Raw genomic sequence first — 18,098 nt, forward strand, 5'->3', positions numbered from 1 at the left:
TTTTTTTTTTTTTTTTTTTTTTTTTTTTTGGTACCGGGCATCAAACTCTGGTCCTTGCACTTGCAAGGCAGGCAGCGGAACCACTGAGCTAAATCCCTGGCCCTGGTCCAAGCATTTCTGATGAGGCAAGTCAACTTCTGTTTAGTATATTTTTAACGTTGAAAAATAGAAATACAACAACTCTTTCTGTATGCCATCAGTTTGTCACATTTTGTGATATTTAATAAGTTTTGGTCCTTTTTTCCCCATCCACGATCCCAAACTCATCCTAATTCTGCTCCCACCACCCTGCAATTATCATTATAGTTTTATGCACATAAACATTTATCCATGGGGGGTAAACAGCATTATTATAACACTGTTAGTTATAAAAAGTGGTATTTTCTTCGGCCAGGGATTTAGCTCAGTGGTGCCACCTCCTGCCTTGCAAGCTCAAGGTCCTAAGTTTGATCCCTGGTACCAAAAAAAAAAAAAAAGAAAAAGAAAGAAAAAGAAAAAGTAGTATATTCTTTACTTTGCATTCTGGGGATCTCTTTTTCTTCTCACTTACATTGAGAAACCACTGAGTCCTACTAATGCCTTCAAATTAAGCTCAACCTTAAGATTTTTTTGTTGTTTTGGACATATATGTAGAATAAGCTATAGACTTAGTAGTCTTTGTAGATTCTGCTGCCTTTATATTTAGAAATAAGTACCTGCTGTTCCAGGTTGGTAAGGATAGTGTGGTGTTGTGTTTTTCATTGCAGTGCCGGAGATCAAAGCCAGAACCCCATGCATATTAGGCAGGTGCTCTACCACTGAGCTGTATCCCTAGCCTATAATAAATGGTTTGTTTTGTTTTGTTTTTTTGGTATGGGGGATCGAACTCAGGACCCTGCCCTTTTGAGGCAGGTGGTGATGCCACTGAGCTAAATCCCCAGCCTGATAATAAATGTTTTTAATCCACAGCTCCTCTGCCCAGAGCAGCCCCAAGAACTTTTCTCCGTCCTAGTCCTGAAGATGAAGCAATATATGGGTATGTGTTTCTGTCTCTGTCTCTTTTTTTTTTTTCCTTTCTTCTTCTGTGCAGCTAACCTCCTTAACTGAAATCCACAAGAATACTGGGGTTTCCTCCCACATGTGCCTTTCCTGCTACCAGCCTCCTTTAAATAACCCTTATTGGTAGTGTTCATAGGAAAGAGGAGTCATTTATAGGGAAAGCCAAATGCAGAAGTGGGTGAACTTTGTGAGGGTGGTGTGTGCTGTTCACCTAGCTAGCAGCTTCTCCAGAATGTTATTGTAAGTGTTTGCAATGGCCAGAGACACAACTTCCAAGTAGGTAGGTCAGGTATCGCCAGACTCCAGTGCCTTAACTGACTGTAGTGAACGTGATCCACTGGAGACGGGGAGGAGGAGTGCTGCAGAGCTCTGTACTGCAAGAGCCCTCTGGTCCTAGCTGGTCCTAGTGTTAGGGGCAGGGGCGGGATTAGGACCAGCTTTTTCTGGCCTCTGTCTCTATCGACAAGAGCTGTGGTTGCCATCAGGCTTTGCTTTGGAAGAATCTTGAACTGGGGTCTGCCAATTTAAAGAGGGTTAGAGTTAAAATGATTTGGTATTGCATCTTAAATACCTAATGAAAATATGCTACATTTCTGCTTTTTCACCAGTAACGTGGGCCTGCTGACCTTCATCTCACGGTCCCGAGAAGATAAATTTATAGAATAGATGAGAAAAATGAAAGAGTGCTTGGTCAAGTGTAACTCACTTGATAGATACAGCAAGTAAAATCTCTCAGCTGCTAAATTGGGTCCCCTCTTTTAAAAAATATTTTTTGCTGTATGTGTTGATGTACGCCTGTAATTTCAGCCTCTCAAGAAGGTCAGGCAGGAGGTTCACAAGTTGGAGGAAGGCCTGGGCAAGTTAGCAAGATGCTGCCTCAAAATAAAATGCAAAGACTGGTATAACTCACTAGTAAAGTGCTTGCCTAGCATGTGCAAGCCCGGGTCCAATCCACAGCACTGCAAAAATAAAGGGAGGGTAAACAAAATAATAGTAAAATAAAATAAAGGGAGGGTCATGAGAAGGGGGTGTAAAAAGAATTTGGATACATTGTGTACATGTACCAGCATAAAAATTGAAAGAAGAAAAACAGAGCAAAAACACAAAAAATTAAGACTGCCTCTCATCTTTCCTTCCTTAAACCAAAACGATCGCAGCCCCGACACCAAGATGTTGAAGTTCAAGAAGGGAGACAGTGTGGGCCTGCGGTTGGCTGGTGGCAATGACGTTGGATTATTTGTTGGTGGCATTCAAGAGGGTACTGCAGCAGAGCAGGCAGGCCTGCAGGAAGGAGACCAGATTCTGAAGGTAAGGGAAGCCCAGCCGTGCTGCTAGTAGCTTCTTGAACAGAGGGTCGGTCCTTCTCTGGGTGCTCCTCACAGAGGAAAAAGAGCAGCAGGAGGTTTGCTGGTGTCTACCACTAAGGTCTGTGTATTGCTGATGGGTCCTGTGTTCTCAGTCGTGAGAATCCATAACCGATCTCGATGTCAGTGGGGTCTGAATAATGTTTAAAACCCTTGCCAAGGGCCGGGGATTTAGCTCAGTGGTTGTGCTGCCTGCCTCACAAGTGCGAAGTCCCAAGTTTGATCCATAGTTTGATCCAAAAAACCTTGTCATGATTTTTTATCTTTTGTTTTTTTATATGGGGATCGAACTCAGGACTTTGCACTTGTGAGGCAGGCACCCTTGCCAAGATTTTTATTACAGTCACACCTTGGTACTTAACTACTTTGAAACTCCTCGAATTTGGTACTAGCAAAAAAATTTTGTTCCAGTATTTGTTGATTGATGTTCAACGTGTAAGCCAGAACCTGTTGCTATGATTGCCTAGTGAGTCTCTAAACTTTCCAGCCAAACAGTTTGTTCATTACTGGTTGTTTTGGTACTTGTTATGTTTCCTGGAACCATTTAACAAGTACCAAGGTACCACTGTAGTTTGATGAAAGAAAGAAAGGGAGGGAAGGAGGGAAGGAGAGAGAGAGAAAGGAAAACTGAGATTCAACCTGAGAGAAATAAATTCTAAAAAGATCTTGAATTTTTGGTTTTTTGTGTACGACGTTCCCTTTGCCAAGTGTTACTCTTCAAGGCAGTGCCCTGTGGGTGAGCAGACGTGGGTGTGACATCAGACCGTGACCTGAATGCTTCCTCAAATCACCTAGTTTTGTGCTCCAGGTTCCATACCCCTGGTTTACCCCGAGACTTACTGTCTGTGCACATTCAGTGGGTGAGTACCTGTCTCTCCAGAAGTCTGGGAGGACAGGAGGGGTCGCACTTCCAAGGCCCCAAGCAGAGTTCTTGGCACACAGGGAGAGAGGGTCATATTGAAGATAGCACACAGCAGCCACCCGTCTAAAATTGTCCAGCAGTTGGAATTCCTGGTTAATCAAATATCGGTACATTTAAAGGTACTCTATGTTTGCACAATTTATTGATGTTAGATTCTGATTTTAAGATTGGTAATTTTAACATTTTATGAGCTACAAATGTGTTGTTGTTGTTTTTAGTACCGGGGATGAATCAAATGTATCTGTTTTTTAATTGACTTCAGAATAAACTTTAAGAATGCCAGTTACCTGATTACTATAAAAATACGAATGCTAGGGAACTGTGCTTCTTGGAATTTTTGTTCTGCTTCTGGTTTATTTCTTTGTATCCTTGTTAATTTTAGTGGAAAGATTGTAGAGGTCCTGTGAGCATTTCTGAGCTCAAAGGAGAAAGAGGAAAAAAGTCCCAGAATCCCCAAGGAGGCAGACTGCAAAGTACAAAAGCAGATGGCCCCTTCCTCTACGGCACTTGGCTCTGTTTTGGTAGTTCAGATTTCATTTCTGGAGCGGATGAAGGGCAGACCTTGATCATGAGCTTTGCTAAAGCTTTCCAGTGAAATTCTAGCTCTTCCTCAGCTCTGCTTGGGATCCTAGAAGACTCTCTACCCAAGTGAACCTCATGGTAGCACACGGTACTAGGAAACAGGCCCCACCAAATACTCCTGATAAAAACCCCATCCAGATGCCAGCAGGTACCGCTTGGCGCTTGGTAAACGTGCCAGTAAAGAAAGAGCTATTTCTTAGGTAGTGTAAAGCTGTAGGATATCAGCCAGAGATTTGGGGGCTTTTACTCATTTAAAATAGAAGGATAACATATGTTTGTCCTTAAGGGGGCATGAGCTTTTAAAATTTCCTTGATAAACAGTAGTGAATCCCTGTAAGCACCTGGCAGACCTCTCTGTAAGTTGTTATAAAAGAGAGAGAGAGAGTAGCTTTGAGTGGTGAAAAGTCACAGTCCTCCGTGTTTATACTTAAGAAAAAGTATCACTAACAGTGGCAACAAGGAAGAAACTGGAGGCTGGCTTCTTTTGCAGTAACCCTGTAAGGAGGTCCAGCAGGAGGTAGTCTGCTTTGCTTTCACGGGTATAAAAAATTTTCTGCTACCCACAAAAGACACCCTTCGTTCTGTGAAGGGGCGGACAAGATTGAGTTAGCCCACCAGGGTGGGGAAGCCGCTGCACCCTTCGGAGCTGTCGCTGACAGAGAATCCTCTGCAGGCTCGTGGCAGATGCGCTGGACCCTGCAGCCTCCTAAATAGCTAATGAAAGAGGATCTTCATCGCAGAGGACTGTACAGTGTAACCTTCAAGTGCAAAAGTGTTGCTCTGGCTCTTTTCACTTTGGCTTGTTTCTGTCCTGGCCAGCCTGAGTGTAGGAGAACTCTGTTCTGTTCCATTGTGGGCTTTCTCAGCGTGGCTTTTCGCTCTGTGACAGTGATGGCCTTGGGCCTGGCCTGGAAGCCTGAGTGTGTGGAGCCAGAGAGTATAGAGTAGATGCTTTCCCGCAACAACACACTTAGATTTATGTTTTTTCCCTGCTTGGCCTGACTGTCATTTTGCTTATTATTTAATCTAGTATGGTTGACATTTATCTTTCAGAAACTTTTATGGGTTGGAAAAGAGAAAAGAAATATTTTGGGGTTTGGTTATATGGATTTTTAAAATGTAGCCAGCATGTGTGTTTTTATTTTGACCATTCAAGCCTTTGGCCTGTTGAAGGTTGGAGTCACATAGCCGCAGAGATGAGCAGAAGGACCTCTGAGGTCGTCGCCATGATCTTGTCTCCCTTAAATAGGCAAAGACAAGCATGTGCGGCACTTACAGGAACATCCAAGTGGCCATACGTAAATACAGACGTCTGTACACTGCGCAGGAAAGCAGTAGACCCCGAAGTTTGATGATCCCTAATGGGAACCGTGGAACCTAAATGATAAATACTGATCCAAAGGAAAACATAACTTGACTGCTTTAGAGAAAGAACTGGGTTTAGTCTGTTGCCTCCTTTGACTTAATCGCAGATTTTGACCTTAATGGCTAATCCATGATAGGATATTTTTTATTAAAAATCATTTTTGTATGTAATGAAACTTTTTATTGGAACGTGTTTGGAGTAGATAATGATTATATTCATTGCAGGGCATTGGTACATGTGCATAACTCATCTCAGCTCTTTTGTTTTCCTCTTCTAATCCTGTTCTTTTTTTTTTAATGTTTTGCCAGCATCAAACTTATTTTTAAATCTTTATCAAGTTAATTATCGTAAGCACAGATTAAGAGCCAGACTAACAGATCATAAAATAGTTGCACTAAATCAAAGCATACTTTTAAATACATCTGCCGTGGTAGATCGCAATAAAATTTTCCTCATTTTTCCCTAGATTTGTATTTTCTTTTGGTGTTATGAGACAGGGTCTTACTTTGTAATTCAAGCTGGCAGAAACTTTCTATGTAGCCCAGACACACCTCAGAGGCAGGTCTTGAACTTGTGGAAGTCCTCCTGCCTTAGACTATCAGGTGCTGGGATTATAGGCATGTACCACCGTGCCCAGCAGTTTGTCTCTTCTTTTGCATTTTATTTATACGTTGGGTTTCTATAGAGAATCCATTTGATATTTAAGCTTGTGTGTTTGATATACTTCACTAAAAATTATGGTCTCAAGGTGTGTCCATTTTCCTATAAGTGACACAAGTTTATCCTTCTTTATGGCAGAGTAGTATTCCACCTGTATAACCATCCATTGTTGGCCATCCAGGCTGCCTCCAAGACTTAGCTATTGTGAATTGTGTTACTATAAGCATAGGTATGCATATATTACTATAGCATGTCTTTAACTCTTAGGGAAAGATACCTAGAAGGGAGATAGCTGGGTCGAATGCAGTTTTTATTTTTAGCTTTTTAAGGACTCTCCATACTGATTTCCATAGTGGTTGTGCAAATTTGCACTCCCACCAACAGTGAAGAAGGGTTCTTCTTTCCCTTGCAGCCTCTCCAGCATTTGTTGTTTCGTTTCTTGATGATGTATATTCTTATTGGAATGAGGCAGAATCTCAGTGTGTTCATTTGTTTGTATTTTTTGAATGGCCAATGATGTTTAACATTTTTTTTCATGTATATTGGCCATTTGTACTTCATCTGGGAAGTATCTGTTCATTTCTGGTGCCCCTTTTGTCTTTAAATTTGGGGCAGGCACTAGTATTTCTGAGTTTTTCATATATTACAGATATTAGTCCTTTGTCTGAGGAATAGAGAAGAAGCTAGCAAAATTTTTTTCCCAATCATAGGTTGTCTTTTCACTCTGTTGGTGGTTTCCTTTGCTGTGCAGAAGCTCTTTAATTTGGGGTAATCTTGGTATGACTTAGGCAGCCAGCTTTCTGTTCAGAAGGTCCTTTCTGTGCTTACATCTTCAAGAGTTTTACTTGTTTAGTCTTCCAGCAGATGGTTTCTGTTTTAATAGTTAGATATTTTGTCCATTTTAATCTTAGTTTAGTTCATGGTGAGACGTGTGGGTCTAGGTTCAAACTTCAGCATGTGGATAACCAGCTTTCCCAGCACTATTTACTAAAGACTGTGTCTTTCGGCCAGGATGTTTGGTCCCTTGTCAAAGATAAGATGGCTAAATGCCTGGGCTTATTTCTGCACCTGCTGTTGTATGCCATTGATCACATATCTGGTTCTTTCTTTCTTTCTTTCTTTCTTTCTTTCTTTCTTTCTTTCTTCCTTCCTTCCTTCCTTCCTTCCTTCCTTCCTTCCTTCCTTCCTTCCTTCCTTTCTTTCTTTCTTTCTTTCTTTCTTTCTTTTTTTTCTTCTTTCTTCTTTCTTCTTTCTTTCTTTCTTTTTTGCCAGAACCATGCTGTTTTTGTCACTGTAGCTTTGTGTAATATAATTTGAAATCTGGGATCATGATGGTTCCTGCCTTGCCCTTGTTGCCCAGAGTTGTTTTTGTTATTTGGGTCTCTTCTAGTTCTTTATACATTTTAGGATTGGTTTTTCTACATATGTGAGGAACGCTATTGGCATTTTGAGTGAGATTGAATTAAATCTGTGTGTCAATTTTAGAAGTATGACAATTTTAACTATATTGTTCTCCCTATCCAGGAACGAGGGATGTCTTTCTGTTTTTTTTTTTTTTTTTTTTTTTTTTGGTGTTTTTGCTTTTTTGGGGGCGGTACTGGGTATCAAACTTGGATCCTTGTGCTTGCGAGGCAGGAGGTGGAACTACTGAGCTAAATCCCCAGCCTCTAGTTTTGATTTTTTGGAGACAGGGTCTTGCTACATAGTACAGGCTGGCCTTAAACTCACTATATAGGCCAGCTGGGATCAAACACACAGCAATCTTCCTGTCTCAGCCTCCTTATTGCTGGGATAACAGTACCACTACACCCGGCTTCCATTTTCTTATGTCCTCTTCCGTCTCCTTTTCCAGACAACTGTAATTTTCAATATAAAAGTCTTTAACTTCCTCAGTCAGGTTAATTCCTAAGTGTTAGATTTTTTTTCTTAATGTTATTGTGAAAGGTATTATTTCCCTAGTTTTTCTCTTAGTGAGTTTATTACCAATGTACGGGAATGCTATAGATTTCTGTGTGTTGAATTTTTTTTTTTTTTTTTTTTTTTTTTTTTTTTGTACCAGGGATTGAACTCGGGTCCTTGTGCTTGCAAGGCAGGCCACCGAACTGCTGAGCTAAATCCCTGCTCTTGTTTGTTGAATTTGTATCCAGCTATGCTACCTGATTTGGTTATTAATTCTAGGAGTCTTTTGATGGAATTTTTTTGGGTCTTCTGTGTAGACAATCATTACACCTGCAAGCAATGATAATTTAACTTCTTTTCTATACATATCCCTCTTTTTTTTTCTTCCCTGATTGCTCTTGCTAATGTTTCGAGAACTGTATTGAATAGGGGTGATAATAGCAGACATCCTTGTCTTATTCCTGATTTTAGAGGGAAAGCTTTCAGCTTTTCCATATTTAGTATAATTGTTGGAGTAGATTTGTCATAAGTCATGCTGATAAAATGGTTTTTTAATCAGATTGAGATAAAGACCTTCTATACCTATTTTCTTCAGGGATTTTTATCATGAAAGAACGTTGGATTTTGTCAAAGGCATTTTCTGCATCTATTGAGATGATCATGTGATTCTTGTCTTGGCTTCTGTGTATGTGCTGTGTTACATTTAATGATTTGCATAAGTTGAACCTTCCTGCATTCCTGAAATGAATCCTACTCGATCATGATGTACATCCAGTCTTTTTGATGATTTGCTGTATTGTTTTCCAGTGTCTTATTGAGTATTTTGTATCTATGTTCACAAAAAAGGCTGACATGTAGTTGTCTTTTTTATCTGGGTCCTTTTAGAACCAGAGTAATACTTGCTTCCAGGAATAACTTTGGAAATACTGAGTTCATTTTGATTTCATGAAAGGGTTTGAGGAATATTGGTGTTAGATCTTCTCCAGAGTTTTTGTAGAATTCGGCAATGAATGCATCAGGACCTGGGCTTTTCTTAGTTGGTATTTTTTTTTTTTTAGTTGGTATTTTTTTATTACTTGTTCAGTTTCATTGACTGATATTGGATTTCTCAGGATAAAGCATTCTTTTTAATGAATGAAAGGATTCTTCATTTTTCAGTGACAATATATCTTGTAGGAATTCTGTATCTTCTTTTCATTTATGTTATTACAATGTCACATAATTTAAAATAATTTTTGCAATTCATTCGTAATTATTTTAAGCTAGTTGTAAAAGTATAGAATTATGATTTCAAAATGTTTTCTTTGTAGTGCCCTTGTTTGACTTACTTCTAAACGAAATTTCCCAAAGCCATTTAAGTGTTCCTTGTGCAGTCATTGCAGTGTAAATGTTGTGGGCTCCGTGCCAGAAGCAGGCATAGGCAGCAAATATATATATATATAAGGGCGTATGTTAGACCAGTGGTATGCCATATGAGACTGATGCTCTTGAATTTCGTAATATCCTTTTTTTTTTCTTTCTTTTTTTTGGTACCAGGGATCAAACTCAGGACCTTGAGCTTCGAAGACAGGTGGTGGAACCATTGAGCTAAATCCCTGGCCCTCATAATACCTTTTAATTTCATAAGCTCATGTGAAGTATATTTTAGGTGATCAGTACTATAGGAGAAAGATGGTTAGATCTTTGGTTGTAAAATTTGTTTGAACCTGTTTTTTTTTTGTTTGTTAGTTTTGGTACCAGGGTTCAAACTCAGGACCTTGTGCCTGTGAGGCAGGCATGGTGCTACTGAGCTAAATCCTCTGCCCTGAACCATTTTTTTAAAAAACATGAATCATGGGCCAGCATTCATGGGGGTGTGGGGTCAAGAGGGAGAGAAAGCGAACAAGAATTTGCAGTTGATGTAGTGATGAGTACTGGAGTTAGTGGTCTCCCTGACTGGCATTGTGTCAGGATGAGATAAGACAGTCATGCCCCCACAGGTGCTGGGGAGGACTGGAATAGAAACTCTGAGGACTTGTTTAAGGAGAGGCCTGGTTTTGCTTTCAGAGTCCTGATGAAAAAACACATGAAAATGTTCAGATAACACTGTACTCTAATATCCTCTCTTATTTTTCCCTCTGATTTTTTTCTTTCTTATCAGGTCAATACACAGGACTTCAGAGGAATGGTTCGGGAGGATGCTGTTCTCTATCTCTTGGAAATCCCCAAAGGTGAAATGGTGACCATTTTAGTTCAGAGCCGAGCTGATGGTGAGCATGTTTGGTCTCTTAGTTTACTTTGGGTGAGAGGGAAGTATGAAAGAGCACATTAAATAATTAAGGCAGGTCCAACATTTAATCCTTGGATCTCAGGTATATGGGGAAAATTTGGGTGCAACTTAATTTCTCCAAAGATGTTTTCTCTGTACTTATTACAGTAATTTCTCTAGTTCTGTCAATTTGGAATCAAATGATTTTTCCCAACAGCGATACATCCTTAAGTTCATCTTGGAGTTATTGGGTATCCATCTGGCAGATGCTAAGAGCTACAGTTGTTATTGGCTCCTCCTTTACCTCTTCGCAGTCTGACAAGTAGATCTACCTTTCAGTGCCCTGTGCTTGTCTGTGAAGTGGGAGGACATCCTACCCATCTGTTTCAGAGGGCTTACTAGCAACTAAACTAGTTAGGGCTCTCCAGAGACCCAGAATGAGTAGGAGATATTGGAACCAATGGGAGATAGAGATTTATTTGAAGTAATTGGTGCACATCATTATGGAGGCTGGTAAGTCCCAAGATCTGCAGGGTGAGTGGACATATTCCTTGGCTTTCTTGTTGCTGGGACCAAGTACCTGACACCCACAATTTAAACAAGTTTATTTCTCTCACAGTTTCAGTGGATTCAGTCCATGGTCAGTAGTACAAGGACATGGCAGAGCAAATCTGCTTAGTTCAGGGCAGTCAGATACCAGAGCAGGGAGACAGTGCCAGAGAGGAAGGGGCAAGGGACCAGACATAGACCCCACAGTCACGCCTCCTCGGTCCACCCAGACACACTCAGAAGTGCACTTCACTAATCCCCTTGGAGGTTCCCAAGCCAAACAAGTTGACAGCTTGACTTAGCCATCATGGCAGGCAAGCTGGACACCAAGGAAAGCAAAGAATTTAGTTCTAGTCTAAGTATGCCTGAGAATTAAGAGAGGTATTGGTATATTTCTAGTACAAAGGCAGGGAAAACGTGCTGTCCTCCTTGGAAGTCCATTGGGCAGGAAGAGCAGAAGTGTTTTATTTGAGAACAAGTCTGAGTGAGTCTGCTTTTTGTCCAGCCGATTGGATAAATGTCCCCCACATTAGGGAGGAAAACTTGCTTTACTCAATCTCCCTATTTAAATGTTTGCCTCATCTCAACCCCTCACCCACAGACACAAGTAATGATTGTTTGCTCAAATGTCCGGTTAAGTTGACACATAAAATTAATCATCACAGCAGCTTACAGAGTTACTCACTCTTCTTTTGGTGCTGGATTTCTGTGAAGCCTATACAGTGTGGTCACTGGACAGAGAGAAGGTGAAGAGGGTAATCAGAGATGGGAGAAGCTGGTAACCCAGGAGAGGTCTTTCACGAAGCCCAGTGCAGCACACAATGCTTTTGTCTTTCAGTGTTCAGAGATATCCTGGCTTGTGGCAGAGGTGATTCATTTTTTATAAGGACACACTTCGAGTGTGAGAAGGAAACTCCACAGAGCCTGGCCTTTACCCGGGGGGAGGTCTTCCGAGTAGTGGACACGCTGTATGATGGCAAGCTGGGCCACTGGCTGGCTGTGAGGATTGGAAATGAACTGGAGAAAGGCTTAATCCCCAACAAAAGCAGGTATCTGGATTGTACATTCCCATGCACACCTTTTGTCCTTCCCACTGGGAAGAGCAGTCGACCCCACCAAAAGGAAATCCCACACGCCTTCCTTGTGTGTTTATGGGGAGCAGCCTGGAACTATGACTAGCCACCTGTCCATGTGCTATGAGTACTTAGCTACACCTGTGGCTGTGTTTGACGACTTCCTGAGGAGTGTCCAAGGCCTTGCACAGGACACACAGTAGGTGCTGAGTGGCTGTATGCACCCGCACACATCTGATTGCCATCTTTGGGAGTGGCTTGTGTAATACAGAAACACTTTCTGAAGCTGCAGGAATTTGGGGAAGATACCTGTGTTTTAGCAGGAGTTCCGGGTGTGTTTTCTATAATCTAAAGCGGATGAGCTGAAGTTGGTGTGTTTTATCACCAAGTTACTTCTCATGGGCTTCACAGCGACCCTGTCTTTTTCTGCTTCTGTGGGGAAGTGAAGATCCCTACATCTTTCCCTTGGAAATAACTTCATTGTCAAGCTGAATATTCCTCTAACCATTCTTAAGTAAAAGTGACTAGGTCTGGTTAACGGAAGGCATGTGAGCTGTATTTCCTGTCTTCAGAGATTTGCTTCCCATGGTTTCTTCTCTCAGAGCTGAACAGATGGCCAGTGTCCAGAATGGCCAGAGGGATAACGCCGGGGACAGGGCAGACTTCTGGAGAATGCGTGGTCAGAGATCTGGGGCAAAAAAGAACCTGAAGAAGAGCCGAGAAGACCTGACTGCTGTTGTGTCTGTGAGCACCAAATTCCCAGCATATGAAAGGGTTCTGCTGCGAGAAGGTGAGGAACTACCATTTTCAAACTAGAACAGTCAAGTTATAGCTTACCTGTATCACTTACTCAAAAGCTGCTGAAGAGTTGGAATCGTACTCTAATAAGGAAGGAAGCTGTTCAGGCTCCTCAAGGAGGCAAATTCCATAACCTAGAAAGACTTTCAGGGCCAGGGATTTGGCTCAGTGGTGCCACGCCTGCCTCAGAAGCAAAGGTCCTGAGCTCGATCCCCAGTCCTGGGAGGAAAAAAAAAAAGGTTTTCAGTGCTACCATTGAAAAGTTTTTATATGTTGCCTACAGCAACATTATCTTTAAAAATGGTGAGGCGAATGGTTGAGGGCCTATTCTCCAGGAAAGAAGTGGGTTCCATTGAGGGTAGGAGAATACACAATTTTTTTGATTTATTTTCAAAACCCGATGTAATATTTTTGCCTCTTATCCTAACAGCTAGGTATGTGTATGTATTAATGACCTTTCTTTTCTCATTTCAGCTGGTTTCAAGAGACCTGTGGTGTTATTTGGTCCCATAGCAGATATAGCAATGGAAAAGTTGACAAATGAGTTACCTGACTTGTTTCAAACTGCTAGTAAGTCTGTCTGTGATGTTTTCTCCATACATTTTTATTTTCAAAAATATCTAACCTGCTGAGCATGCCCTTCACCTGGAGTCACTGGCTGTTAGCATTTCGTTCCATACACTCTTTTCCTCCCCCGATTCCACTTGTAGTCACACACATGCACGCTTTCCAGCATTTCTGCAGAGCCATTTGAAAGTTGACATTGCAGATGTTTTATCCCAGAGTGTACGTGTGAGTCTCCTAGGAACACGACTGTTCTCTGACGTGATCACAATTCCCTCATCAGCTTGGTGATGGAGAAATTTAACATTGATACGATGTTATAGATTGAGCGTCCCTAATCTGAAGTACAGAATGCTCCAAAACCTGAAACATTTTGAGCACCAACATGATGTGTCACATGTGGAAAATTCTGCACCTGACCCTGTAACAAAATACAAGCCCACTGAAAACATTGTATGAGATTACCTTCAATCTGTATGTACCTGCTATGTGTGAAAAGAAATAATTTTGATGTTTAGACTTGGTTCCATTTCCTCGATATCTTGGTTTTTATATATGCAAATATTATAAAATCCAAAACACTTCTGGCCCAAGCATTTCTTTCATATTTTTTTGTTTTTTTTTTTGGTACTGGGGATCGAACTTGGGACCTTGTGCTTGCAAGGCAGGCGGCAGAACTATTGAGCTAAATCTCCAGCCCTGGTCCAAGCATTTCTGATGAGGAAAGTCAGCTTCTATGTAGTATATAGTCTGTTTTTCAAATTTCCTCAGTTGTCCCAAATTCTTCATTCTTTTTTTTTTTTAAATCAGTAGATGACCAAGGATCATGCATTCCATTTGATTTTTATGATTTTTCTTACGTATTTTTATTCCCTTTCCTCTAAATTACTTGGGACATTGATACAGTGCACCCTTGACTTGTGAACTCAATTCCCTTTGGAGGGCTGGTTATAACTCAAGTTGGTTGTAAGTCAAGGCTATTTTTCCCATAATAAATAATGGAAACACACATAATATATTTGAACTTTCCAAAGCACCCCTTAACTGACCTTTTCATAATAAAAAGGGTTGTATAATGTGCATAATTTACCAGAAAAGCCAATAACTTTCCTAATATATTTACCAAAAAGTTATAAAGTGGGCCTAGTTTATCAGAAACAACAATTTCATACTGTACTCACCATTCAAGTTGACAACTTTGGCCTGCAGGAAGGGAAGGTGGCTATTGTTTGGAAGGCAAGCCCCTTGCATTTTAACATCAGGAATCTGACTCTCTGGTGTCCTTTCTCTCCTTGAGACCCAGTTGGACTTGTTTCTGGCTCACCAGGTCTCAGCCTTTTCCGAGCTATACACTTGTCTAAAGTTTTCTGTTTCTGTCTTTAGCACTTTTTTTTTTTTTTTTTGTACCAGGGATTGAACTTGGGTCCTTGTGCTTGCAAGGCAGGCCACCAAACCGCTGAGCTAAATCCCCAGCCCCCCTGTCTTTAACACTTGGGTAGTATTACATGAAATTGTCATTAAGCAAATGAATGCAACAAATGGCTTTTTCTCTGTCTGGGTGAGTCTTCTCTACAAATTTAGCTCTGTCCATTTTTTTCAGGATTTCCTTTATTTCAGAAGAAGAACTTTGCTGCAGATTGTTTTGTTTGTTTATTTGTTTGTTTGTTTTGGTACTGGGGATCGAACTCAGGACCTTGGAGGATACAAGGGATCAAACTGTGGACCTTGTGCTTGCAAGGCAGGTGGTGGAACCACTGAGCTAAATCTCCGGCCCTGCACTGATTGTTGATACTCCCCCTCTTCAGAAAGCTCCTTGGCTGCCCTTCTTTGTTGCTCAGCCAGGAGTTGCTGCAGCTCCTCTGTAAACAATTCCTCTGCGTGTTCCTTCCCCAGTTCCTCGGCATCACCACTGTCTACCTGTACAGCCTGTGGACTCTGCTATAGTGACAGTGTTGTCAGCTACACCATCAGTTGAAGGCTCAGGCTCCTCTTCACAGCCTTCAAAGTCTCTCTCCTGTATAATTTTAGGCCATACTTTCTTTCAGGCAGATCTCAGTGTCCTTAGAAAGACACTGGCCTAGGACTTCTCAACCTCATACAAGAAAGACTGGCATTCAGCTTGTAACGCAAGACTTTGGTTGAAAGTTAAAGCTATAGTTAGGTTCATAACACAAGTTGTTCTTATGTGAGACCAGTATAACTCAAGGGCCCACTATATTTTGAAGAGCCCAAACCAAAGAACGTTCCCTTTTGGAATGCTTGTTTTCCTCCATGGTTAGAATTCGGATAAGCAGGGCTGGGAGTAGAGTTTGGAGGTAGAGCCCTTGGCTAGCACACGTGAGACCTATGTGTGAACCTCAGCACTATAGTGCTGTCATATAGTTAAATAAATGATGTGTCCCTTCCCATTATTTCTCATGGGGTCGGGCATCCCATCATTACTGATGCAAGTTGGAGCTTTTGGAATGCACTGATTTCTAAACGAATCATTTATGTTTGCCATTTCAGAAACAGAACCAAAAGATGCAGGATCTGAGAAATCTTCTGGAGTAGTTCGATTAAATACTGTCAGGCAAATTATTGAGCAGGTGAGAAAACCCATCAATAAGCCATGTTGTCAGAAAGAATTGAATAAGTTTTCTGCAATTGATTTTTAGTATTGAAGCTGTCATTTAAATGTTAGTAATAAAAGTGAATGTAAATGCAAACTATTTTGCTGTTTGGAATGTTTTGATTCTTCTTTTTCAGTATTCTAAACATTCTACCAAATATATGATTTTTTTTTGTATTGAGGATTGAACTCAAAACCTTCACATTGAACTACATCCTTAGCACTTTATTTTCTTCTGAGACAGGGTCTTGCTAAGTCGCTAAGTTGTATAGGCTGGGCTCTAATTTGTGATCCTTTGGCCTCAGCCTCCCAGAGTGCTGGGATTACAGGCATGCCCTGCCGCACCCAACCTAAATAACCTTTTAACAATAGGACCCCCAGTCTGAGGAGGTTATATGTTCCAGGACTCTGCTAGACGTCTAAAACCATGAGTAGTACTAACCCTACTGATGCATAATTTTTCCTGTCCTTACACACCTATGATAATGTTTAATTTATAAATGAGGCACATAAAGGTATTCAGCACATTGAAGTAATAAATAATAATAAAATAGACCAATTAAACAATAATATACTATAATAAAATTGTGTGAATGTTATCTTTATCAGAGTATCATGTTATACTCTACTCTTGTTTTTGCTAGCTGTTGATCTCAGGTAATTGAAACTGGAGAAAGTGAAATTCGAAGTTCTAACCAGTTGATTATAATGAAGTAGACATAATGTGGAAAGAAATGTTTTTTTAATTTAAATGTACACATGTTTCTGGCACAGCACTTTGATATTAAAATGAAGTCTTCGTGATAACCGTAGTGTGTTACATACCCACCTATGTATCTTCTCCCCACCTGTAACAGGATAAGCATGCACTGCTGGATGTAACTCCAAAAGCTGTTGACCTGTTGAATTATACCCAGTGGTTCCCAATTGTGATATTTTTCAACCCAGACTCTAGACAAGGTATTAAAACGATGAGACAGAGGTTGAATCCGTCATCCAACAAAAGTTCTCGAAAGCTATATGATCAAGCCAGCAAGCTCAAGAAAACTTGTGCACATCTTTTTACAGGTATGTAAAAATTTATTATTATTATTTTTTTTTTGGTACCAGGGATTGAACTCGGGTCCTTGCGCTTGCAACGCAGGCCACCGAACCACTGAGCTAGATCTCCAGCCCCTGTAAAAATTTAAATATAGCCTATGATCAAAAGAGAAATAGAGAACTGAAAAATGGAAGAAAAAATAATCTGACTGGAGAATTAGAGCTTCTCCTCCTTGAAAAGTACTTCGTCTTGTGAAATGATTTATTAGATACTTGACATTTTCATATTGAACTTTGTAATTTTGATCACAAATGACATTGGTCATCTTGACAAGGTTCAGTTCTCCGTGTGGGACTGCAAAGCTAGTGATTGAATAGAGCTCACAGCCTGTTACCCACATTTCGGCACAGATGGTGTGTCATTGTTTTCCTCTTACCTTCAATGTATGTAACTTAGAGTGATAGGAACTTGTTTTGCTAGGAGGAAGTCATCCATTGGGAACTAGATTTCTGTGAATGTAGTTTAAAGAGCTTGTGCTTTTCTTACATTCATATGTATCTTTTCTGTCATTTTTACTACTTCTTATGGTGTAGATTCAGAATGTCCGCCAAAAGTCTCATGTGTTCACAGGTGGGGATTTGGCTCACAGGAACGCTATAGAGTGGTACCTCAATTTACAAACTTAAATTCTTTGTGTGATTCTGGTTGCAGCTGAATTGCAAGCATAGTACATGTAACCACTGTATTCCTCAGTGGATTAACCCATTGATGAGTTTGTACCTGAATGTGCTGTTAGGGGATGGGGTCTGGTCAGAAGAGGTGAGTCTCTGAGGTTGTGACGTGGGTGTATTTGTGTCCCAGCTCCTCCCTTTGCTTGCTCTGCTTCTTGGCTGCCATGGGGTGAGCAGCTTTCCCCTACCAGTCCCCTCCACCGTGAGGCGTTTGCATTGGAGCCAGCCATCCACAGACTGAGCTTTCTAAAACTGTGAGCCAAAATGAATGTCTCCTCCTTTAAGTTTTGTGTATTGATATTTTGTCCCAGTTACAGAAAAGTGACGGATACACTTCTAATAGTGTTCATTATCATTGCTGTTATGATGGCAGTGGTGAACTGTGGTACATCTTTTCCTGTGCTCTGTCATCCTGTGGCAGATAAAGGGCCAGTTTCAGCTGCGTAATTGCAGATCCTACTGTGTGGTTTGAGCCTAGAGTAGAACTGTGGCATCCCTGGTACTTTGCAGCACAGACATACAGTATTCTAGTACTAATTAGAATTAGTAATTCTAGTGCTGAAAGGGGTCATAGACAGGTCAGTCATCCTTTCTGCAAAACACTTAGGATCAGAAATGTTTCAAATTTTGGACTTCAGAGTATTTTCATAT

At 40.8% G+C, this 18,098-nt stretch overlaps 1 protein-coding gene across 4 annotated transcripts in view; it reads left to right on the top strand.

The window, feature by feature from the left end:
• The window catches only part of Tjp2 (tight junction protein 2), a 165,136-nt gene that overhangs the window by 134,336 nt on the left and 12,702 nt on the right, over nt 1–18,098 (top strand). For all 4 annotated transcript variants that reach the window (XM_019204788.2, XM_010605874.3, XM_033757621.1 and 1 more), the window contains 8 exons: nt 949–1,015; nt 2,196–2,346; nt 9,972–10,080; nt 11,467–11,677; nt 12,304–12,491; nt 12,974–13,069; nt 15,572–15,651; nt 16,532–16,742. In XM_019204788.2, coding sequence (XP_019060333.1) covers nt 949–1,015; nt 2,196–2,346; nt 9,972–10,080; nt 11,467–11,677; nt 12,304–12,491; nt 12,974–13,069; nt 15,572–15,651; nt 16,532–16,742 — 1,113 coding nt within the window. The remainder of the gene's footprint in view (nt 1–948; nt 1,016–2,195; nt 2,347–9,971; nt 10,081–11,466; nt 11,678–12,303; nt 12,492–12,973; nt 13,070–15,571; nt 15,652–16,531; nt 16,743–18,098) is intronic.

This window comes from Fukomys damarensis, unplaced genomic scaffold, assembly GCF_012274545.1.
Source record: "Fukomys damarensis isolate Sample0158 unplaced genomic scaffold, DMR_v1.0_HiC HiC_scaffold_31, whole genome shotgun sequence".
Lineage (NCBI taxonomy): Eukaryota > Metazoa > Chordata > Mammalia > Rodentia > Bathyergidae > Fukomys > Fukomys damarensis.